Source organism: Sturnus vulgaris, chromosome 2, assembly GCF_052056855.1.
Source record: "Sturnus vulgaris isolate bStuVul1 chromosome 2, bStuVul1.hap1, whole genome shotgun sequence".
NCBI classification, from domain to species: Eukaryota; Metazoa; Chordata; class Aves; order Passeriformes; family Sturnidae; genus Sturnus; species Sturnus vulgaris.
The window spans coordinates 107,903,768-107,930,505 of record NC_142244.1 but is presented as its reverse complement, the minus strand read 5'-3'; the positions used below and the strand labels follow the sequence as shown (position 1 = coordinate 107,930,505).

The window sequence follows — 26,738 nt, the reverse complement described above, 5'->3', positions numbered from 1 at the left end:
TCAGCACATAAGAGTTCAGTAGAATTCAGCAAATGATTAACTGCTGCCAAAACCCTGTAAGACAGTCCTTTCCTTATAAGGATAACACTCTTCAACATTCATCCCTGTATCTGACCTCAGTTTTTGCAATTTTATTGCAAAAATGTCACTAAAAGACTTCCACTGTTCAGTGTTTCAGGGGGTAGATTTATAGAAGACCAAAGATGGAAATATGAAGTAGGATTTCAGTGGTTAACCACAGAAACCATTGATAAATTGATAAAATTAATGGTTTTTTTCTGCTCATACCATTGTCAGCAGATGACTATTAAGGAATAATGATTAAAATTCACCCTCTTTGTTAACTATATTAGGCTATTAAAATCTATTCTTTCATTCTGTTGAAAAATCAAAGATTTTACATATCAACCAGCTGTTATAAAAGAGGATGAACTACATTTAAATATAAGCACATAGTGGCAAACTCTAAATATCTTTAAGGCTGATAAAGGTAAATATAAATGTTCACAATGAAGATACTTTGAAACCTTCATATATACTTGATTTTCTGCTCCCATCAAGTCTTCAAAACCACTCTTACATCACTGTCTTTATGGATCAAATATTCCATCCCATGCAAATAAGCACAGCAAAGGAAAATAGCAAAGACAGAGATGAATCTGAGCACTCTCTTAACACCACTTTTGATTTTCAAACCTTCTGAGCTTCTGAAAAGTCTGCATGTTTTGGCACTGTTTACAATTTTGTAGCCAGAAAACATTGAGAGATATGGTGTTACAGTCTGAAAATAGGGTCAATTCAAACGGGTGAGAAAATATAAATTCTCTCATCCCAGCCATATCAATTCAGCAGCAAAATTAATATAAGAAATTTATTAGCAATGCCAAAAGGTAAAATATGTCAGATTTTTAATCCTTGAAACCTTTAATATTGCCTCTAAATTTATTTAGAACAGATTTAATGTTTCCATTACATAAATTCTCCAATATTTGTTGCATCAAGTAGCATAACTTTATAGGCATCAGTGTTTAGTTTTCAGACATAAACCGAACTCTATTCACTGTGTTTAATGAGGTTAAAATACATATTACCAGACGGGGGTATTTCTTATTAGCATTCTCCTCATCCTAATTGTGCTGTACAACAGCAGCACAGGAAATTGCTGATGAGTTTCAAATCCTGGCCTAACATGTTCTTTCTGAGTCATCATTTTCTATGACAAGGTGTTTGTAATTATGTGATCAAGTTTTAATTCCTGTGTGCTGTGGCACCTCTACATAAGAACTGCATGGCCTACATCTCTCCAGGGTGTTACTATAATTATTTTACCCTGGTATAGATTCAAGGATGAGAGTAAGGGTAGAGTGGAACAATTTGATCATATAGAAAAACTTGTTCCAGTTTTAACAAATACTGGACCTCTTCTGCTTCGCTTAATGACAACTATACATTGGTCATTTTTACTAAATTAAAAGGAAAAAGTGCTTCATTTTTCTTCATTTGATGGTGAATAATGTGAAATGCTTACATGCAAACAGTTGAAAGCTTATTTTGTGAATTTGGATATTTAGGTACCTGAATAATTTGCTATGAATAACCTGGTATTTAGTTTGCTGTTCTATTAATTTCTGGATTGGGAGCAGAAAGGAAAAAGGGTTAGATAAAAAAGTGATGACTTTTGAAAAATATTATGCATCTTAAATCTGTCATATCTGATTGGGAACACTGACACTTAGTATTTATATTGCAGAACTTACAAGAGACCTCAACACACAGGGAAAAAAAAGGACAATCTAAAGAGATATATTGTCTAAAAAGTGAGACAAGAAAAGTACAATTGTGTCCCCTTTTCAAAGAAAAAGGAAGGTATAAGTAAGGTGAATGTCAGAATGAGCAAGAGTATCAGAAAGCTGAGAGCACCTGAGCACATCAGCCATGAGCCTGCTCCTTGTCTCATCTGCAGCTGCTCACTGCCATCAGTCCGAAGTGACTGCTGGTTTCTGCTGGCCCTGAATGGATATTATCTCACCAAACACAGCCATGGGAAGTGAATACTGTCTGCCCTAGGGAAGTAAGCAAGAAAAAGACACATCTGTGTGAGCCAGCCCATCCCTGACTGTGGCAAGAGCCCAGATGACCAGCTCAGATTGATCACTGGTGATTTTCTGTCTCCATGGCTATCAACAGGTGAGACAAAGTTAAATACTGACCACCACCACAAATTATGTGTGTTTGTCTGTGCTTTTGTGAAATTTATTTCTTCTGAGGGTCTTCAAGATGACGTCAGACTTTGGGAGTACATCTAGGCGACTGCCTTACACAACTGGTATTTTAATTTGATCACTATTTTATCTGCTTGCTTAAACTTCTGGGGCTGTAAAATAAATTAATGCTCTAAGTCAAGCTGGGAATAAATACTGAGACATTGAAGAACTCTGAAGCAGCCAAACAAAGCCTGACTTTACTTCCTTCTTGAGCAACTTAAAATCCAAGAGTGTATAATTTTTGAGACCTGATTTGTAACTCTCAGAATTATGAATTTTTTTCATTGGTTTGAGTATCCTTGACATTACCATTTAGTTGGAGGATTTGCAATAATATACTTTTAGATTTGAGAACCAGAATAGTCAACAGCATAACAACTGCATCTCTTTGAACCTTCTACTAAAACTATTAAAGCAGCTTTGTTCTTGGTTTTCAGCAATGTAACTTAGAACAGAATCAGTCTCTAAAGGAAAAAAGTTTCAAACCAAGCAAAAAATACCATTTTTCACACAATGCTTGATTACAAGACTTGAACTCCTTCCTGCAAGATCTTGTGGAGGCTTTAAAACTACATTGAACTATAAAAAAAAAAGTGAAATGGAGTTTGGAAAAAGGCTATTATTACAGAGAGCAGTGGAAAAATTCCCTGAACTCTAAGTAAGGGAAGACTGAAAGGTATTCTTGGGAAATGTCATGGTCATGACATTCAGTTCTTTCATTTCTCCTTATGTAACTACTACAGACCAAATGTGGAGATATGGATTCTTTCAGGTTAGAATTAGTACCTTTAACAAGAGCTTCTGAAAAGTTCTGTAATTAAATCCCAGAATCTTCTAACTGAAAATCATTTCCCAAGACTAAAAATAAGAAGAAAGTTTATTTCCATGAGCTACAGTACATGATAAAAGGGCTTTTAAATATTAAATGATATATACAACCAATAATAAACATATTCTGTATGAATATGTGTCCTATTTAAATTTTTCAGCATTTGCCTTCAATGCAGAATTCAGTAGCTACTTCATTTGTCTAAGAGAACACATAAATACACACAGTAACTACTCTCTTATTACTTCAATGAAAAATTCATGTCTTAGGTTATAAATCTATGTTTTGTTCACGAGGTTTGCTATCTGTTGGGAAATTAGTGTTGCAATTCTGCTTTTTGAAATTATTTGGGTGTTCAGAGGGAAAAAGAGAACATAAAGGAAACTGATTATTCATCTTGTTTTACATATATTTAATCCAAAATTACTTGTATATGCTATTTGCTTATAGCTCTAAGAGCAGTACCTCTGGTCAATAGTATCAGTTTTAAGATGAAATCACTCCTTACTTATTTACTACTGCAACACAAGACTTGATTTTTACTGTTTTTTAATTCAAAGTATTCAGAATTACTCAAATGCTCTTATCTATGCTTAAAACATAGCAATCAGGATATCTGTCTACTAAGAAAGTGACAAATGTGCTCATAAAAGGTAAAAAAATAAATTACATTCCTTGAAACACAATTAAGTTAGAGTGATGAATATGCCAGGAAAACTTTACAAAGATAAAACAAAATCTTCAAGAAGTTTTTTTGCATTACTAAATTAGGATCTTAGTAATAATTATATATTTGGGTTTGTAAAAGAGTATATTGGGTCTGTAAGTCATGTCACACCTACACTTCTGGAAACTACTAATTTAATAATGATATTTAGTATTAAGATATATCCATTTTTATCCTATAAAATGCTTATTTAAAAGTAAAAGTTGGGCTAATTTTGTTGTATTTCTTATTTCACGAATTTATGCACTCCTACCATTTCAAAAGCAAAACACATATCCATGTTTTCATTAAATTATATATAAATGTACCCTTTAGTTCTGATTTAACTAAGAGATGAAACTAGAAAAATGAGGAATTTTAAAAAAGAATAATATAGAAAGCACATAATAAATTGAAATATCATGCACCATTAAAAGTTACTCAGAAACTAAAATTGAGTAAGAGCCCAAAGTGAAGTCAGCTCTTGTCAGCAGACTGTGATAGCAGGGACCTCCAGTCAGCTGGGTCATAGATGTATTTCCCCAGAAAGGATCAAGATATGCTGGAAGTACCTGAGAGAGGCAAACATAAGCAGTTCCAGTGCCAACTAAAACAGTCTCACATCAATAGAAACCTGTAAAGACTCTTTTGCATGAATAATATCATTTTCTGAGGGAGGTCTATTGGAGAGTGGAGTTTCTGATGGACAGAAATGCCTCATCAAGGAAGCAGGAAATTGGAGCATGGATATCAATCCAAAAAAGCAACTTATGACTTTTTTTTTTTCCTTTCTTACAGCTAAACTTGATCTAAAATCACAATAGGCTTAGGGCTCATTATGTTTTGGACTACAAGTCTGACACATACTGGGTAGCAATGTTGGTGTTTATGAGACAATTTGTCATATCAGTGAGGTTTGACTGGCCAAACCACAGCCCTACTGCCTAAAATTGACTTTTCTTCCATAAAGTATGATACTAATACTAATGTGCATTCATCTGAGAGGCAGTACCTTTCAATTCTTTTCAGAGAGGCAACTCTCTACTGACCTCCATCTCTCACTATGAAGAAAGAATCATCATTTCTCAGGAACAGTAATACAGAGGAAGCTTCTGTCAAAGGGGCCTTTAATGCCATCCTATATTTGTCAGTAAACATTTCTCTTCTTTGAGAATACAGCAAAGATTATGCATAAATAATGCTCCTTTTTTCCCCCTTTCTTGGTCTCTGTCATTATTACTTTTATATATATATATCAAAGAAAGAAATTAGAAAAGCTGCGTGGAAAACATGATGCATAGTTTTCCAACAAAAGTATTAGCTCAAATTCAAAAAAAGATTTTTTTAAAAAAGAACAAACCAAGACCAAAAAACAACCAAACAAAAAATCCCAGAATGAAAATCCCAACAAACTTTCTTTGAATTTCTGTGATAATTATTATTTTCAGAAATAATTTCAGCAATAGGTAATATCTCTGTATCAGCTGCAGCCTATCATACTAAAAAAGGTTTTATCAATCTGAGACCTGTTCTAAATGCCAAATGCAGAGGAAATATCCCTCCTACCTCCAAGCAGTTGCTTCTGCTTCGTATTTCCACAATCAATGACATTTATTACAACGTTTTCATAGGAACTAGAAATAGAAATATTTATCCTTTAAGGAATAAAAGTGTTGAAGAAAATGTATTTACTCCAATTTAATATTTTTTTATTCTATTATTTTACTTTTTAATTTTTTTTTCTTTTTTTTCAAAGAACTGGAAGCTTGCAAATGGCAAAAAGATAAGCTGTTTTGAAAGAATAGGACTGTCATTCTAAGGCTATTTTGCTGCAGAGTCTCTTTGCAAAGTAATTTTTTTTCTGTTAATTAATCAGCTCCTACAATGTTTTAAAAAGCTCATTTATTTAAGTAGGTATTGAAAAGCAAATTAAAAGATCAGTCCCTTTCTCAAGATGGAGTCCTACTCCAGTTTTACTATATTCTGATCCTTCAAATGAACACAGTTCTAATCTAATTAATGTAAATTTATTTCAATTAAATCATAAGAGAATGGAGTAAAACCATTTTATGTTCATAATTCTTATTTTTCTGCTAGGTTAGTCTAAACAAGGCAGCAGTGTTTTAATGAAGGGAATCACTGGAATGAACTGGATATTTATAGTTTATATGCTAAAGGTGAGAATTGCTGACAAATAAAAATGGTAACCAAGAGCCTGATGTACCATGGCTAGCACCAGAGATTACCAGGTAAGACATAGTCTTCAGTTTTGGTCAAAATTAGGGGGAAAATTGGGTGCATAGGAATTATGTTTCAGGTCTGAACAACCTATTATTATTCTTACTTATTCCTATCATGTACATACCTATGTATACACACATGGTTCTGTGAATGTGGTGCCTCTTTTTCACTTCATAAGGTATCTAGCTCCTTGATAAGCAAGAGTCAGAGGGAAGATTTACATGGAGAAAAGTCAGAGTTTCAGGACAATTGAGTCTGCTGCACAAGTATATTTTTTTGTTACAAATCAGCACTAATGACAGAGAGAGATATTCTAACACTCAGCCTTGACCTCCTGGGGAAGAAGGACAGTCCCATTTAACCCAGCTTTCCACTGCCATGTGAGGGGAAGGGAATGTAATTCTTGAGACGGTCTGAGGGTCAGTGAGGGGATAATGAAAGCTTTCCATGAAAGATGATAATCCAGGAAGGAACCTTAGCCTGCATTATTATCCAGACAAAACTTATTGGGTAAATAAAGTTGCAACTATCTATTCTGTAGCTCTACATATTTCACAGGTGTCCTTTTCTATGTCTGCAGTTATGAAACTCAGAGCAGTATTAATTCAAAACATTTTATTTTTTAAATAGCTAGTTTTTTTAAAAAAAAAGCCTTTCTATAAATCATTCAGGGTGACTGATGCATTCCTCTGATATCCAAATGCTGTTAGGCACATAATAAAATTATGAACCAAGCTGGAATTGCAAAATCTGAAGTGAATACCTGAAGACTTTTTTGTCCCTCAGAATATGATCAGAAGAGTTTGTGACTGGGAAGGCAAGCACACAAAGTATTGTATGCCTCTACTGGCAATAAAGAAATTGGAAAATGTGTTTCAGAACATTTTCTGCATTTTACTGAATACAAAGATAAAGATTGATGGCAGCACTGCCACATCCAACCTGTCTTCAACTTACTAGAAAAATCTAGATTAGCTAGAAATGAGCAGCTCTTACCTGCCAACACCACTCTGGGAGGTTTGACGGTCACAGGCAACCACGTATTGTGCAGTTTTCACTGCCAGTTTGATATGTTGCCTGGTTTAGAATCGCTGGAAACTTTAGACAGAAAAACAATTACCAAGTGGGTGCTGCTGGAAAGCATTTTGCACTGCTCACCTTCAAGGAGCAGGGCTGTGGGCAGCCTGAGATCCAGCAGGGAGCAGCACGGGAAAATCTCAGCTGACCATTATGGAAAATTCCAATGTCTGTCTTGGCTCTCAGAGCAAAGTTCACTGTTTAATTTTGCAGCAGTTGTGATGAGATAGGAGATTTAGAAATGAAATGCAGAAAGGCAATGGCTTGAAATTTGGGCAGGATACTGAGAGCAGAGTGCAAGTTTTCTGCTTTCACATTTTGGGATAAGTAGTACAGGCTATCACTAACTTCTGCTGTTAGCTGGTGGGATTCTGTTTGTTTTGAAGTAATACTGCCTTTCTAAGTGCAAATCCTGATTTTTACCCCATGAATATTGCTATTTGAAATCAACAATCTATGATTTAAACAAGAATACTTACAATGTAATGAGTTTAATACCATTAAAATGTATACATATAACCACACTGGTCTCATGATAACTGTCTCTAACTCAATTTTAAACCTCCAAAATATTATTTGAAGTTAGAAAAATATTCAGAGAATACAAAGTGAAGTCTGGGATCCTGATAGAGCAATGCTGAATTTCAAATATCAAAGAGCAAAGAATCACTTTCTTTTCAGGCCATTGTTAAGAGTTAGTGCACACTGATACCTATTAGCTGCTGAACTGTGTGGCTGCAAAATATGGCTGGACTGAAAGGATCTTGTAGTGACATAAGAGAATACCACTGCTACTTTCACAGAGTCATAGTATCACAGAATTGTTTCGGTTGGAAAAGATCCTTCAGTTCATCAAGTCCAACTGCTAAAAACACCGTTAAATAAATATTAAAGCTGACACTGCACAAGCTGAGAAGAATACATCACAGTCCCTCAACATAAATGTCTGCAGTTTAGCCTAACTCTGGCTGATCTAGGAGTAATTTGGGTATCTCCTTAAGTAGATATCAATACATTTAAATTAAATTCTAATCCAGGTAATCCAATTTTCTTCTTTTCTGTGTGAAAAAAAACGCCAAAAACCACTTCAATTTAAATTTAAGCAACATTTCAGTAAACATCTTGATTTGTCATTCAAGAGTTATTTTTTTCCTTTTCTATATCAGCCACAGGCAAACTACTGAAAGATGTCTAGAAACCAGACAGAGACCATTTAATTTCACATTAAGTCATTTATTCTGAGTAGCAAAGAATCATGATGTCAAGAAACAAATTCTTTGTCTACAAACCAGAGCAGAGAGGTTTTTTTCATTCTCCCTGTACTCTAATGTACTTTTGGGATTCTGCCTAATGGTGAGGCTGGTAGTGCAACCTCCAAAACCATTCAAGTCTCATCTTCTCTGAGATGACCAAAGAGAGTGCCAATTATCACTGACTGTAATAGCATTTTTTATGACGTAGACATTGTCTGACAGGAATCACAATGAGATATGCCTGTTAATTTATAAACAGGAATTTAGTGGTTTTTTGTCCCTTTTCTCATGAGTCTAGTGCAGATGACTGAGAGATTAAGAGAGATTTTGAGTTCTGAGTCTTTGAATTCATCAGTGGTGAAACTGAAGTGGTTCTATTAAATATCTCCAAAGCTGGAAATGTCTGAACACACCCAGAAAGCTCCTGCCCATGACTGCTCTTGCAATGCAGTATTGCAGAAGCTGTTTAGAATGTGTTTTTATTTTCTTGGTGAAACTGTTTTTCAAGAACGACTGCCAGACAGAGGTGACATTTCACCGACTCCTACAGTGTCACAAAAATCATAATTTGATGGAACCTCTATACAAGTAACAAAATTATGACATTCAGAAAAAAGACTTTGTGAACATTGTGATCTTTCAGGCAGCACATCTAATAATTACTTTCCACTAGTACTACTAAGAGTTTTCGAGCTGCATTTGCTGCAATATCTGCCTTCTCTAACATTTCCTCCTCCTAAATTTCTTCACTTCCACACAGTCTAAGTTCTCAATTATATTTTTTTTCATTTACTTATGCATTCTTATTTCATTGATCATTAAGACTTGGCTCATGACTCTGAAAAAAAAGAAATTCTAAATAATTTTAGTTATTTTTTCTTAGTATATTATGCATCGATAAATCTCCCAGAAAGAAAACTGGGGAATAGACAACAATTTTTAAAGGCTTGATTTCTAATGTAAGCATTCACTTTATTACAGATGACATATGAAAAAAAAGATTAGAAGAATTCTAAATGCTTGTCTAGTTGTCAAGCTGCCTCAGACTCACAATTTCAGTATTTACAGCTTGCACTCTAACCTGTTTAACAATGCTTGGTGAAGTTTCAGGAATGTGGATCAAGTCTTAAAGGACAATCAAGGTTATTTAGAAACAATTTGGTATGTGGATGCAAAAATTCCACCTTAAATTTAGCAGACAAAATTAAAAGTATTTCTAATTTTTCCTAGCTAAGGTGTTCTGCTTTTACTCAGTGCAGCAGGAAGAGGAGGGCTGACTGGCTATGACAGATTATTTGTATAATAAAGACATATTAAACATTAATTTAGTATTTTAAAAAACCTATTCTAATATTCTTCATGCATTTATATTTCAACATTGTTTACCATTTGTGCATAAGATGCAGAGATATCTCTCAAATGTCTGTATAGGTAGCTAACATAACCTTAGGGAGGAAGAAAAATAGATTTATATATTTGACAGTGTTGTTTATTTTGTTATAATGCCATTTCTAGAATAAAGCAGCTGAGCAAGTAAAGGAACATCATGCAGTGGATTACGTAGTAATAGCTTCAAAGGCAATTTGGAGTCTCTCACTTTCTCTATTCCTTAGAATGAGCACAACAGTTATAAAGGTTTTCAAACAGGAAAAGGCTGCATGCTGCAGTTGAAGTATTTCATGATGACAGGTAAAGGCAAAGCTGACAGGTAAAGGCAAAGCTCTTCACCGTATTTCATATAAATTCTAAAATGATTTTGAGAGCTACCTTTTGGACGGGGAGAGGGAAATCATGATTTTTTAAAGAAGTAAATTATGTCTAGTTGTGTTTTTGGCTGATGTTTCCACAGGATCGTTCTATACAAACTCGGGCAGTAAACTTGTATGGAAGCACCATTTCAATGAGATTCAGGTAGACTACATTCATCACCAGCTAATAAAAATATATAATGCAAAAATTTATCTAAATATCCAACACCTTCTCAGTAGTTAGAATATAGTCTTAGGGCTCAAACTGAACTAATCTTGTATAACAGTTTTTATACAGCCTCCTGGTACATAAAGATAAATTAAAAACTACATCACTTTATTTTGTAACATAAATTAGAAAAAAAATGTGTTGCGATAGCTATGGCAATCCTAATGATATAGTGATATTCAATTTTTAAAAATCTATTTAATAGTTTAAAGAGTGACAAATACTCTCTACTATAGTTGTAGCAGTATTTTACCCTTCCCAATTATTCATATCTTTAATTACTTTTCACAGTGGTTTGTCTTGTTTCTCTCTCCCTCTGCTATTTCTTTTTATAAATCAGTTGTACAGAGTAAAAAGAAATCTAAGCATATTCATTCCACTTCTATTGTTTTCTTTAATGGAATGTCAACAACTATTGTAGTTCTGAAGAGCTCCATTGTACCATGGAGTGTTGAAGCCAACAGTGGGTTTTAAAAGCTGTGATTATAGCAGCCATTCATGATGACAGATACAACTGTATTCATTTAAATATATTCAGAACTTCTGACTACTTCACCAGTCTTTAGTGTCAATACTATCTTGTGAAAAATGGTACAGATTCCCACAGTAGGGAAAATCATAGCTGCATTTACACTGGGCTTCCTGTCGAAAAAAATAAATCACTGTCTTCTCTACATGCATTTTCCCCCATCTCTACTGGTGGAAGCCTCTTGCTCCTTCTATATTTGCATATTCATTTTCTCCTATACACCACAAATCTTTAAGGGGATGTTGGTGCAGTCTTCCCAGGCTCCCATTGCAGAGTAGAAAGAAATATGTATTTGTGTTAAATACTCTATCAACAGCTATTCTACTGCCTTGGTTTGAATTCACAGCTACTCTTCCCCTGCACCCAGTAAAACTGTCATCTTATTTAGGAAAAAGAGTTGGTGTATTACTATAGGCATAAAAATTCTGCCTCTTATCTCATAGAAGAACTTCCTAAAAATATAGCAGGATTTTTAAATTGTCTTTCTCTTGTTAAAAATGTATTTTACTTCCAGGGCAGAAAGTTCCATGTATTTTTTCAATGATATGTTACTCAAAATTTGGTAAAGGTCAAATACAGCTAAGAACTTTTAGAACCGTTTGTTTTTTTTCTCCTCACAAAACAAACACAAAACAATCTGTGTGTTCCTTGTCTCTCCTCTCCTTTCCTCTCCTCTCCTCTCCTCTCCTCTCCTCTCCTCTCCTCTCCTCTCCTCTCCTCTCCTCTCCTCTCCTCTCCTCTCCTCTCCTCTCCTCTCCTCTCCTCTCCTTTCCTCTTCTCGATTTTAGAGAATGAAAAGAGATTTCTTTCTGTCGACTGGTAGTCAGCAAACTCCATTCAAATTTAATGAATGGGTGTGTGTATGTGTTTAATTAAAACACTTGGATATTTATAATTAAAATTACAAGAGGTAAAACTGATTTTAATAGTAATGTGACTATTGTTTTTATTAGAAAGGTAAAAAATAACCAAATGTCTCTTAGCCGTAGATGAGTACACTTTTCACCCTCTCTCAAATTTTTAACATAACAACCCATCAATCCAATGAAAACGATTTTTATCTTTTCTCAAAATACTTTACAGACCAGAGGTTTAGCACTGGCTTAACTTCTCTTTTAATGGCTGAAATTGCAGAAAACATTTTTTCCCATCCTAACTTGCTGACAGTGCTGAAAAGCCTCTAAAAAAATAAATACCCTTTTTCTATGCATGTTGAGGATAAAATCCACATCCTGGAACTTTAACAGTATTTCAGTTAATTTAACTAGATGTAATCAATTTCTGTAAACAAACAAGAATTAAGACCACCTCCAATTCAGTTTTTGAATCAGAACTGCATTTCTTACTCTACTCATTTTATTTACTCTTCCATAATGTACATGAGCAGGAACTATAAGGACCTTCCACACATGTAGTTATTCATTCTGCAACAATTAACTTATTAAAAAAAACCCTCTTGTTTCTGCCCACAAAATCTTTTTAAAATATCAAAAGTAAATTTGTCATTTTTCTGTTGACTCTGTATAGTATTTTTAATCAAGTTAATGTGAGTTTTCTGCCCTTTGATACTCTGAAGCACTCAGTTTAATAAGGGAGCCAGATCAGCTCTCATGTTTTCTTAGAGGAGTGACTTTGCCATGCATTCAAAAATGGAAAGAAAACTTTCAAGTCATTAAAGTCTTTTAATTTGGCCTGCAAGGTCCAAACCCCCCCCCCCCCCCTTAATTTATATTGCTGGATTAGTTTTCTTTTTTAATAAGGTAGCATTTTTAAGAACTGCTGTTTTCAAATGAGATATCATAAAAAACCAACACTGACAGTTATCATGTGTCTTATGGAACTATTAAGTAAAAACAGGACCCTGAACTTGTATTTATAATATTTTATTCAAATTTATACATACTATAGTCTACAGTAAGACACCTTTAGTGCTTCATGCTTTCTGCCCACCTCCTAGCAGGCATTTCTACCTGTATGTCTTTCTGAGTGGAGTTTATAAATCCTTGTTCTCTCAGCTTTATGTTCATATCAAAATTACTATGACAGATCACAAAGATGTTTTTGAACCACATAGACAAGAAGACATCTAGAGCAGAACAGTACAAACATTAGATTTTGCAAGTATGAGATGCAATCTGCCAACTACCATTTATAATATTTTAGAATAAGACATTTCAGAACACATGCAAAAGCATTTTGAAATGTCCGTGGCTTTTCAAAAGCCAGACTAGATCTTTCAAGCATTTTTCTTCAGTCTTTAGAGCTTCTCTTAGTAAGAGAAATAGTTGCATAGGACTATTTCCTATTAAGTTCACAGCTTTTTTATTTGTGGACAAGAATAGGGAAAAAATGAATGCTTTTCCTGTTGTGATCACATAATCTCTACTAAATGTCATATTATCCACATTTTGCAAGAGTCTTTTCTTCTTAAATTTCTGTTCCTGCCCCCCGCCATTCATCCTAATAAACTGTCACTGCTCAAATGTAAGCAAAAATTCTAGACAGTGCTAGCTGTATGAAAATGACAAACAATTCACCTAGCCTTAATTTTTCGTTTTTCCTGGTGGTGTCAGAGTAGCTCCTCAGAAAACTGAATTTACTCATAAAAATCTAGATATTAAATAAAAAAAAAATAAAAAAGCATACGCAACCCACACAAAGGAATGAGTCTATTTCTATTTAAATGAGCTTATCACAATGCATTTTTTGCCCTTTGCCTAGTTATTCATGAGTGACTTTTTGAATTCTGAACGCTAGCTCAAAAATTCCGAAAAACTAATGGAATTGTTTTGAAGGAACGAAACACCTGAAAATTCAAAACAGGATGTCAGCAACGTTCTGCCACTGCATGAAGGGGTGGCTGCTGGGTTGGAGGCTGTGGCCAGGTGGGAAGGTGCTCACTTTGGTCCCTGCTGCCTCAGTCTCAGGGGATTCTTTTTGTGCTGCTTTTCTTCCCAGAGCTGCCTCGCCCACTGCTGCCACCTGGGTTTTGGCCAGGGTGGGATGGGCAGAGGGATGGTTTGCTGGAGGGCAGGAACAAGCAGAGCAGTGTTTGTGAGGAGGCAGTGTGGCCCCTCAAAGGTACGTCCTGCACATCTTAGATGTGACACCAAGACCCGAAACTCATCCCTGGTTTGTGTGTTCATGGGGCAGTCTGAGCAAAGAGGTTTTGAGAGAGAATGGCTTGGGCCACTGAAATCACAAACTGAGAGGCAATTACCTACTCCAAAATACAGAGATAGGAACCTTTCAGAGAAAAAGCAAAGAGTCAGAGGGGGTGGCATGTGAGGCCAGGTCCAGCATGGGATGCCACAAGGCAGCTGATGCTTGGGCTCTGGTGCCAGGCTCAAAGCTGTGGAGGAGCCAGAAGCTGCACTTCTCACTTGGATGTACATGGAAGAGACAAGGTTTCCTGGCAGACTATATGACAAGAAAACAAAAATCAACTCTCTCCTCAGTTCTTTACCCACCTGGACATTAAAGACTACTGATAGCAACGTTAAAAAAACCCTGTTACAAGATATACTGAACAGAAATAGGAGCTTAAAATAAATTTACCATTTCTACACTGAAGCATTGTAACCCACCTACTTTCTAATAAAACATTTATTCTGTTTACTGCAGCTCTCAAACCAAAACCTTTGTTCTCAAAGAGGTCCCATTTTTCTTTATATTTAGTTTGCATTGAATTGAGAATAGTGAAGTATAAAAGGAAAGCTTCCAGTTGTCTTGTAGTCACAATCATCACTTTCAAAGAAAGCACAGAATGAAAAAAGGAAACTCAGTGTTACATGTGAAGCACAGTTTATTCTAACTGCCAAAATTAATCAAAATAGCTATATTTTAATAAAAAACCCTATACTTATTTTGCACACTGCAGCTAGCTTAAAGAAATGCATGCTGTGATTCCATCCTAAGAAAACTTAAATACCATGAAAAATAATAACTGTAATGTTGCTTTAGACATATCGAGGTAACGGCAATACATTTTATTAGACCAACTGGTATATTAAGCCCCTGAGATTTAAAGACAGCCTTGTGCACCCAAAGCTTGTATTTTTTTTCCCCCAGCTGTACATCTTGTTCAAAAAATAAATAATATCTTTACTACAAATTTGTACTTGTCTGCTTTGAAAAGCCAACATGAATTTTTGTGCTTGTTTTATAACAAGAAAATATTATGTAGAGCCAGCTTGCCATTTCCAAAGGTTATAGCCATAACAACCGTGAAATCTTAAAGTAGGATTCTTGTGATTTAGATTCCTATATTACAAATCTACATTTGAGTTTGTCAACTTGAGACCTTGGATAGTCGAGATGGAAGTGGAATTCTGTAAAACTTAGCTCATCTGATGTTCAGCACATTGGCATTAAGAGAATGTCACTCATGCCATGGAATTACCACAAAGAACAGCCAGTCATATGCCAGTGGGTGTAAGCTTTAAACTTAGGTGAGAGGAGTCTTACCTCTAGAAAAAAAAACAAAAACACAACTGGTCATGTATGCAGGATAAATAAATCTTCCACAACTTGATTAAAAATTATGCTGTGGGACTAGTGGCTCCACAAAAGGCTTATTAAGGGCTGGGAACGTTCGTTGCCATATCGAGTGCCTGGAGAAATACAATCTTCTTGTTGAACATGAAAAGAATGCAGTGAGGTGAAACAGAATGATTTAGAAAGGGAGAAAACTCTAGTTCTTCCGTCTTCACTGCGTTTAAAGAAATTCACTGATTTATATCACTCCTCAGTCACGTTTCTATGAAGTTATATCTAATGTTTTTAAATGAATCCAGTTCTGGATGTGAATATAATACTCCAATGCAAAAGGAAAAACTACATTAAAGAAATAGAAAAATGTCGTTGCTGGTTCCAATTTCTTGTTCATATTCGAACAATTATTGTGTGTTATCACGTTCACACAGTAAAAGAAAAAGTGCTGGTGAAATTGTTTTCCTATATTAAGCTCTAACAGAGATAAGTAAAGCATCAGAAGTTAAATTATTATACGATTTTAATTTAGTAATTTCTATTCCCTTTAACATATCTTTAATTTTTAAACTTTTCAGTTAAAGTACCCTAGAGTACAGTTATTTCTCTTGACTGCTGAGTTTTAGCTCTGTATTATTTCCAATAAGTCAGTAGGTGTTTTACCCAAATTTATTCCAGTAAGGACTGAAACAAACTGTTTACCAAAGTGAGTAAACTGGGAGGAACTATAGTCTGAGACAGATTCAGAATTAAAATCTGCACTTTAGAGTCGTGTAGAAATAGATGGACAGATTTTCTCTTATTATTATGATTAAAAAAACCCTCTTGTTCATCCTGTTTTGGAGGGTCACTATGCAGCTACCATGCATTTTACCTATTACTAAAGTATGAAGAAAGTATATTTCAATTACTCTGAGAGAATTATTTAATTCATTAACTGAAAGAAATTGCATGACAGAATAACCGATAAAACATCAAGGTGATTGGCAGAGCCAGAATTTTTGAAAACTTATTTCAATTTTTAAAATTAACATCCATTCTGATCTTTCATAACCAGAAAGTCAAATGATGAAATATTGACTCTTTAAGTCAATGGACAAATGGACATCGATCTCAGAGAAATGAAGTTTCAGTCTTGATTCACACTTGTAACAGAATTCCAAATAAAACTTGTTTCTTAAATTTTATATTCGCTGTTTTTCTGTTGTTTACGTACTATGATATTTTGGGTGATTAATTAATACTAAGATAACAGCATTAAAAAAGGAAAAAAAAATTCCTTTGGGAGTATTGAAAAGAAGATGACAATATTTCTGAGGAGGTCAATACTCTTTAAGAGAAGTTACTTTTTTAATATAGAAAAACATATATTATATACCTTCTAAATGATTTTGAGGTTGCTATTCTGTTAACACACATGTCCCCATGTAATATTGCTGCAGTTAAAATCAGGTGTCTTTACGTCTGTAAACAAAAGTTTTCTGCTTATAAAAACAATTGCAATGATTTCAGGTACATGTATTGTCTGGAGTTCCTCTCTGAACATATGTATTACCAATATAACTTGCTAATAGCTCTGAGTTTAGAATCTGCCTAATCCATTTGAAAGACATGAAAACATTGCAAAAATGGTCTCCATTTAAAAGCTAAATATTCAGTTAGTCTAATTGTGTATAGACTGTTTTTAAGAATGTGTACAGATTGCTTTTAGGATGGGGGCAACACAAGGTCCTTATGTATTGTACTGGTACATTTTATACTCTCGTTTATTAAAGTACCATCCTGGAAGATGCCACTGTACATATAAATTATCTAAAGCAGTATAAGAAAAGCTTTAGAAATGACAAATGCTCAGTTAGGACAGTATTGGTGGATTTAACATACTCCAGGGGAATGTAAAAGTAAAATGAAGTCTTCTGATTCCATAGCAATAATGTGAAACATTAACATTCAGTGTAATTTATCTACTTTTTAAAAGGTTGTTTAACAAGCATCTTGGGTGCCTTAACAACAGATTTATTTAATTTTGTGAGATGCTATTGAACTACAAGTTTATATGTCTTTTATATCCTAAGTAGTCACTAACACATTTTTGTGATAAACTTTTGTCTGCAAATTCTTTCTCTCTGTAGAATGTAGTTCATCTTAACAACCTCACTACACTAAACTGAAACAATCATCTTGGTAACCACATCCACTCACATTATTTTTATTTCAATATTCTCATATGACTCATGAAGAAAGGGAAATTGAATCACACAAACAAACTTCCACTTTGGAAACGTCGTTTCCCTATTTTTTTCCTTCACCTGATGTAGAAAACCAAATTTGTTTGGACTTATTATTTTACCTTAGTCTTTAACCTCACAAAGCCAAAATTGGAAAAAAAAAAACAAAAAAAAAAAACAAAAAAAAAAAAACAAATTCAGGGAAAAAAAATCAAGTTTAAAAATAAATCAGCAAAATTGTTGTAAATTTAATAACAGTATGCACAGTAATTCACTGCGCTTCTTGAATAATATCAAATTTATTAATTTAAGTGGAATTCTTAATTTTGATTATAGACTAAGATTTCGTCTATTTCTTACCAATTATTGAAACATCCTCCTGACTTTTACCCTCACTGTATTGTTCACAGGGAGTACAGGACACCAGCAGATGTCATGACTGCATCATCAAGTGGCCACATCCTGGGGGACTTTTGGTAAATAACACAAAAAGAGCGGCCTCCTTTACATGAAATAGGACATTGTCCAGAATTATGAGCACATAAACACATCATCCAAAGGGAACACGTTATTTGTCAGGCTTTATTTTAGGGAAAGAAAGCCAATTGGGTCTGCTCTATTAAATGTTTTGATCACCCTGCTTTGCCTACTTTGAATTTCTATCTAGAGGATCTTCTCTCTGCCCTAACTGCTATAGGAATGATCTCTAATAATTAAAACTGGTCTTTGTCAACTCAGCATATGACAAAGGAGGAAATGTCAAAAGGTCACCAGCAGCAAGGTTGAAAATGAACATGGAAATTTTTTCCCCCTCTAACTTTTACATCTCTTCTTTGGCTAAATTGCTGAAACTGGTTTTCTAATTCATTTCAATTTATAACATAGAGTACATGACATCATCTGCACTTCCTTTGAAGTAAAATACATAAAGCTGTGCTCACTGCTGTCTTCATTTAAGGCTGGTTTTGAATAACCCTCTAAACCCATTTACAATAAATGTGTTAAATGAACATTTATAGAGAATATTTTACCAAGCATCAACAAAATGTTTTGATTATTATTACTTAAATACACACAGGAAATTAATTTAGACCCTTGTTTTCAGGCATATTAAAATGATTGCACTGTAAAAGAAAATAACTCATTTCTAATTTACAAAAAAAAAAAATTCATCCCACTCTTCAGCCATAAATTTGTTAAATCTACAGGATTTTATGCATTTTAAAATGCTAGATTAATATTTTGAACATGCTGCATTCATAATGAGTCTATTGTTTGCTTTATATTTTATTAGTCTTTGCACAGAATAATGGTAAATAGAACTTCTATCTGAGTATGTTCTGGAATTGAATTAAATTAATGATGAACAAAAGGAATGAACGTCAGCTCTGATAATTATTGGAATCAGCTGAATCGAGGAGTCACTGGGTGCATTCAATATGGTTCACACCTGTCATTAATTTCAGAAACCAAGTAGAGTCTGTGCTAAAGCTTTAAATGCTTAGAAAACAACTCTCTTTGTTCTTTAATACTTTTCTTACCTAGTACCTGCTAAAAATACAGAGAAACATCCTTATGGCAGCACCTCTCTGCATTCTGATTATTGAATGAGAAAGAGCAGCACACCTGGAAGAGTGAAGACAATTTTTTGGGGAAAAATGGTGAACATTTTGTCTTATACAGTTAAAATACAGTCCACTTAAAGCAGGCTATAACCTTCAAAGTATATGTACGTGTGTGTCCCTTTCAGATTTTTTGTTTATGTTTTATTCACAATATATGGTGGCTAGCTGTATATAAAAGAGCCACATTTTTGAGCTGTAATGCTAGGTATATAATTTAATCATAATTATTTCTTCATACTATTTCTTTTTACAGTGATTTTTCCATCTCTAAAAATACGTACATACATGTAGTCATTTAAGATTTCCCATTATGCTAATGAAAATTAAATCTGCCAGAAAGAAAGAGTCAAAGCTTATTCAACATAACCCAAACTGTAAGACTACAGTATAACTGAATGAGAAAAATTGCATTCTTTTTTTTTTTTTTTGCCTAAAAAACCCTAAAGATGAAAAAGGTCAGGGGTTGAAGATGAAAAAGAATAAACTGGCACTTTCAAGATTATTGCAGAAATTTGTTAACCCAAGCAGACTGAATTTAAATAATAAAATATTGCTCTCACAATTTATTATTTCTATAGCTTGATTGCAAACATGCTGGAATCAGTAAATCTAAAACTGTGCTCATTCCAGCAGGAGTTGTTTCCAAGGGAACTTCTCAGGGTCTAATCATTGAACAAAGAAAACAAAAGGTATCTCTGAGGAAAGGCTTCAGGATTCAGAATCTATTGATTAGCTCTGATTCCATCCACAAAGTATAAGGTTTCCTTTCCTTATTTTTGACAGAAGGGAAATAGTATTTTAATGTTTAAAACAGAATGAGTAATGTTCCAACTGCAAGGATGATGGGGTCTGTTTGCTTTATGAAGTCCATGATGGAGGAGTGTATGTTATTGCAGTGGGCACAGGTGTATTCCCTCTCAGACACAGCCTGGACTTCATTTGACCTGAAAGAAACCCTTCAAAAGCAGAAAGTATTTACAAATGCCTTGGCACTAGAGGTAAAAAAGATTATTAAACCAAATATTTAAAGAAAACAAATCACTGAAGCAAAGTATTTTCGACCCATGTTGTTCATCATGACCAAGTTAAAACTATTATTTTCTAACAGGATTCTTTCCCAATACTAAACATATTCTTAATTAATTATGCCAGAGACAGCAGGTATGCTTTAATTAAAATTCCCCATATAAAAGAAAACCTGCTAATCTGAAGTATAAAAGTCTACAAATGACTTTGTACATTGCAGGACATTTTAGAATGTGTAAATACATAACTACAAACCAAAAAACCTGCCAATTATGCTTTTTATGTGAATATTTTGATTAGTTACAAGCTAAAATAATCAGCATATAGTTTTTGTTTTGAAAAACAGGGAATTTCTAGGTCTCATCTCAGTACAATAAAGTAATTGATTCAAATCACTTAGACAATAATATTTTTTCAGTGTGAGATACAGATCTTAAAAAAAAATAGTTTCCATTAAGATCAAAGAAAGAAACAAAAACCCCAAAAAACAACAAACAAAAAAGTGAGCCATGACATAGTTCTTACTATAAAGGTGTACTGTAAAGGTGTACCCAAGGTGGCATTGAGTACTTATAATTTAAGCTAAGAATGGGCAAATTTTTTTCTCTCATTTTCTAAAAGGAGAGGAAATTATATTTTTCCATAGTTTGGGGGGTTTCAGCTGCTATACTTAGATGAGATGAATACTCCCTAATAAGTGAATTTGGTCTTTTTCAAAATGTGTGAATTCTCTTCTTATTTTTCAACTTTAATAATAAATCAGAATACAAGCCATTCCATGTTTCACTATGAGGCACTCAGATATTTAAGGTGTAAAGCACGGAGGTTATAATAACAAAAATATACAACAGCAATATTGAAAAGAACATGTTTATAATTACATCCATAGTTAATATAATCCAAGAGCAGGTTTCCCTAAGGTGACAGCAATTCTGACAAAATACATTTTGTAGGATAAAGAAGGGAATCCTTCAGTGGTGACTGTCCACAGCTGCCCAGAGTGAGAGGAGGTGGTGAGAAATAGGTGCAACAAAAATTAGTACCATGAGTAAATCTATCCTCTTGTTCTGTTTATTCACATAATATTCTAAAGATAAGATGAAGACCCACAGTACTATTAAGGTTTACAAATTTGGAGGTTGTCCTTAAATCTGCTGGGGTTTGCAGAAGTGGAAATTGAATAGTTCCCTCCCTATGAATTAATTCATTTTTAGCACATCAAAATCAGCCAAGTCTCTTTCTGTCTCTGTCTAGTTAAACATTAAATACTGAACTCCTACCTACACTACAAGTGATGAGTTACATTTTTTTTAAACTATTCCTACAAATAGTAACATGAATCAGGTTCCAATGCTTTTTTCTTTCTCTTTTCTGTCACTCTGAGCCTGTTGAAATACTGCTGTGCAGTGGAGCACCAACCAAAGGGACAGAAGGGATCATTTAAAGATGCAGTAAATATGTACTTTTGAAATCCAGGTATCAAATTTTGCAAAAGATAATTCACATTATTCTTGGTATAAATCACACACTTGGATCCTTCTTTGCTTTCCTTACATCAGAGACAATCAAACAGAGTATTTGGTATTTATTGTGACGTTAATCACTCGACAGTAATTGCCTATCTGTACTGACCAAATAAATCAATGCTATACAACAACAAAGAGATCCTGGTTATTGAGTTTAAATAAATATGATTGATTACTTGAATCCCCCAAAACAACATAAACAACATGATTTCCAGACACATCCAACAGCAGAAAATTGCATTCCCTAATTGACTATAATTTCTGTTAATGTGGAGGGAAAATGGGATACAGTGAAAGAGAAAACAAACTTTTCACCATTAAAGGAAACTATTGTAATTCGACCTAATGTTTGATATAAGTGTGTAACTAGTTGCTGCTGTACTTCAGATATATATATTAGATACATAAATGGGGATCAAGAACAACCTGCATAATCATTCTGGATTTGTTTCTTGATTTACTAGATATTTTGAAGGTGCAAGATCTTATACATGCAAGCCTTTGTCAACCATATGGATCTAATTCACTTCTGTTTTGCCAGGAAAATCCTCATTCTGCCTTCTTTTAGGAAATATACCGTGAAACTACAAAGCATTACAGTGATCATAACATACTGCTGCCTACCATTGAAATCCTATAATTGTAAAAGCTCATTTTTTACCTTATTACATGTATGTTCAGCTATATGTTTCACATAATTGTAAAATGGAGGCATGGAATGGAAAATTCAATGGACCATTCATCACATTGTTCTGCTGCTGTGGACATTACTATTACAGTATATATTTTGTTTTCATTGATAATGGATTTTAAATATTGATAGGGTAGCTGTAAAAGCAGCTTATATTAAATGCATTTTATGCAATTGCTGTTTTGCTGAATTATAAAGTTTATTCATGTTACATAATTACTGTGTGGAACTTAATACTTCAAAATGTTTTCGAAGCCAAGACTAAATGGATTAAAAAATAATCAGACTAATGTAAAACAGATTAATTAGTAAGAACAGTGCATGACGACTCAGATCAGGAAATTCTTGAACTATAAACTAGGGAAGGTGGGGAGAGAATAACATAGGAAAAATGCTCCTGTCTCTCATTATGTGCTGCTTAAGCACCTGCCACAGACAGCAGTGGCCTCACTGGGACAGAGCTACTGCTCTTGGGTTGTGGCTACAGCTGCTCTCATGTCCAAAAGCAATTAGTGCTTGTATTGTGGAGTTATTGCTACAGGTATTTTTATGTCCCAAGTAATTTAATCACATGACAGACTACGATAGACATAATTACTTGGTTTTTGGTGGATTTTTGGTTTATTTTTGGGTTTTTGTGTGGGGGGGGGGGGGTGTTTATTTGGGGTATTTTGGGGGGGTTTGTTTGTTTGTTTGTTTTTCTGTAAGAGGTCATGCTTTCTGAATTTACCTGTTCCTTGACCACAATTTCCACTAAAAGAAAGAAAGAAAGAAAGAAAGAAAGAAAGAAAGAAAGAACGAACGAAAGAAAGAAAGAAAGAAAGAAAGAAAGAAAGAAAGAAAGAAAGAAAGAAAGAAAGAAAGAAAGAAAGAAAGAAAGAAAGAAAGAAAGAAAGAAAGAAAGAAAGAAAGAAAGAAAGAAAGAAAGAAAGAAAGAAAGAAAGAAAGAAAGAAAGAAAGAAAGAAAGAAAGAAAGAAAGAAAGAAAGAAAGAAAGAAAGAAAGAAAGAAAGAAAGAAAGAAAGAAAGAAAGAAAGAAAGAAAGAAAGAAAATAAAAGCTTTTGGAACAGAACAAAACAGACTTGTCAAGGTATTACAGATGCCACTGTGAAGTATTCAGGACAGTTTTTTAATGTATCAACCATTCATAGACACACAGCAAAGTTGTGTGCAAATGTTATGACTCAAAAACGCACAACTTGAACCAAAATATTCAATGGGTTTTTTTTTTCTAAGTATAGGAGATAGAAAGAGCCTGTAATTACCTGTAACTGTCAACTCCGTGGTTCTTCTGACAACAAAGAATCCATATTTTAGCTCACAAGTGTAATTTCCAATGTCATCCTCTCTAACTTCCCGAATGACAAGGGTGTCCTTTTTAAACACAATACTTGATCTCCACGTCTTTGACTTGCATTCCTGTTTAAAGAGAATATAAAACTTCAGGGATTTTGCTCTTACACTTAAAATGGACCACTGTGGACAATGCTGCCCAAAGTGAAGGTGGCCAGGCAAGAGCCCAGGCTAGTTATAAATGTATAAAAACTAAATATGCAAAAATTCAGTCTGTGTAGATGTTGGTTAAAACCAATTTTATCACCTGATTTGATATTTATGCTTCTGGATAGAAAAGGGACTTAATTCCTTTGGTGATTTTTTCTTTTCTTTTTTTTTTTCTGGCATTAGTTTGCTCAGTGGCTTGTATTTAATTTACTTATTTAGCATTATACTTATGTCTGCTATCTATGACTTTTACATTACCAGAATCCCAGGCTGCGGGGATATTTTATTTTTCTTTTTAATTCAATTAAAAAAAAATAAAATGTAGAGAAAAAGAAGAAGAGAAAGATAAAAAATAAGGATGCTCTATGTCTCTTTCTAAAACCATCTTGGAATCAAAGCTCTCTCAACCTAGAAAATGTGCATTCTTAATCTAAATGTATTTTATAACAGATACAAAATCCAAGATGAGAATAAGCAAGTAGTTGGCTACATTTCTCCTTAGATATGCTATCAGTCAATTTTGACATTATCTTTCCAGGCCACAAAATTTTACTTTTTAGGTAGCACAGTCTTGTATACCATAATTAATTCTACTGCACTGCCCACAGGCAACAGTGCTTGTAAGAACTTGGCCCTTAAGTAATGATCTAGAAAGCATTACCCAATATTGAAATAAAATTATTGATAAAAACAATGAAATTATATTTGCGAATATAACCCTAAGTATATATATGTAGCATCTGAAGTTTTGGTAGTATTTGTTGAATTTCATCCAGCAAAATTAAGCTCTTTATTCAAGTAAAGCATATGTAGATATCTCATACAGTTTACTAAAGGAAGCACTTGAATTTCTCAATTAGTTCATTCTTTCCTACCATTAGTTCTGTTGTCTTTTCTTGACAGAACTTAAAACAACACAAGCTTCACAAAACATTTACACCAAGAGAACTATAAGAACATTGCATAATATATATTTGAAGGCATAAATCTCTTGCATTCCTTACCTTATACCACAGAATTTCAGGCTCCCTAAATGGAAATAAAAAATCCTCAATTTCAGGACATGAGATTTCCTTGCTTTTGCTAAGTTCAGCTTTTTCAAAATATTTCATCTTTGAATTGTAGCAGAGTCCAGTGTCATTTTCACCCACCGTCAGCGAAATGGACACTTTCATACAGTAAGTTGAGTTTCTGTAATGCAATAAAAATAGAAAAAAAAGTCTAATAAATTGGAACTTGAGCAACACACTAAGAGCCACATATTCATCAGTGCTGAGTATGCCTTAAACTGGAAGTAGTAACATTTTACAGAAGTTAATTAAAAACAATCTTGTGATTAGTTTTAGAATGAAGGATATGTCAACCTAAGGCACTGCCAGATTGTTGACCATAGCCTTCAGTGCCCATATTCCCAGGACAAAATGTTCTGCATTACCTACAGACTTCATGAGCTTGTGCTCTCTCTGAAAACTTGTTACTACATCTGCTTCTGGATGTTGATAAGTGAGGCAGCCAGAGACCAGAGAACTTTGTCTGCCTTCCCACATTCCACTATGAGATTCAATCAGGCAAAAAGACAAAACTGTTTGAAATTTTGTTTGTTTGTTTGTTTTTTATTTGATTTTCCAGGTGGGGAGCAAATGAGTGTATAAAGCTGAGTACTCCCCAGGAGCACACTGTGATGGTGTAAGATTTCTCTCCTACTGTTCTGTAAATGCATTTTACCCCTGGCCTGCTGACAGAGGATCCTACAGAGAGCACTGAGGAAACATTCACCTCCTTATCACCACTCATCCTCTATGAGCTGATTTCTCATTTATAATGGACTTGGGTATTTCAGAAATGGCAGAATCTCAAAGATCAGTTTCTTAATACCTGTTTCCTTTTTCTGTTCAATAAGAGGGGATAGAAATACTTAAGGATAAAGAATAAGAAAACTTAATTCAAAGAATTCTAGAGTCCAATTTTCTACAGAAAATGTAACCCTGTAAGTAACTTTTAAATTGGAGAATAGTCTTAGAAATGTAAATTTTTGAGCAGAATGATCCTTAGCTGATGATCTAATTCATGGACTTGTAAAAAAAAAGCCACAATATTATTTCCTTATAATGAAGAAGTAAGTCTAATTTGTTAACATGTTTGAGAATCTGCTGTATAACAAAAAAAAACAAAAAAAACAAATAAACAAATAAAGTTGTTTAAGCTTTATGCAAATCAAATAAAGAATCCACTGAATATGAATCACTCTTGCTGCATTTAAGCTGGTAAACAGCCAGTTCCCATTCTTACCTGTACATGCAATTGAAAATCACTCACTTTTTAAAGAATACTTTTTCAATAGAGTAAATTATTTCTCCATTAAGTAGTTACTCGAAATATTTTATATATCTGTTTACCGTGTGTCTTGAAAATATCATAAAAAGTCACTTAATTCTGTTTTTCCAAATTGGTAAAAGGCTTTTTCTTTGTTCTTGGAAGACTCAACCCTTGGAAACAGGTTCTGAACAATTAATCAAACTCAGGTTTAAGAGCAAACTAACTGGATGAGAGTGTTCAGTTATTGGATGACAGGGAGCAGTATATAGGGAGCTGTTTGGCTATACAATTTTCACATTTAAATATTCTCTTTCATTCCTTCCTGTGTTTTTAGGCATCATGTTTTGTTCATACTACTGAATCTCAGTATTTAAATATTTCTAGAAGGACATGGCAGGGGCAAAAAAAGGGAGGACATTTTCCTATCTTCCCAGTCTCTGAAGAAGCAAGGTTAGT

General features: G+C 34.0%; 1 protein-coding gene across 2 annotated transcripts in view; it reads right to left on the bottom strand.

Annotated features, from left to right (window-relative positions):
* The window catches only part of IL1RAPL1 (interleukin 1 receptor accessory protein like 1), a 682,566-nt gene that overhangs the window by 240,683 nt on the left and 415,145 nt on the right, over positions 1 to 26,738 (bottom strand). For both annotated transcript variants that reach the window (XM_088160340.1, XM_088160341.1), the window contains exons 4-5: positions 24,971 to 25,157; positions 23,729 to 23,882 (exon numbers count right to left, since the gene is read on the bottom strand). In XM_088160340.1, the coding sequence (XP_088016466.1) occupies positions 23,729 to 23,882; positions 24,971 to 25,157 (341 nt within the window). The remainder of the gene's footprint in view (positions 1 to 23,728; positions 23,883 to 24,970; positions 25,158 to 26,738) is intronic.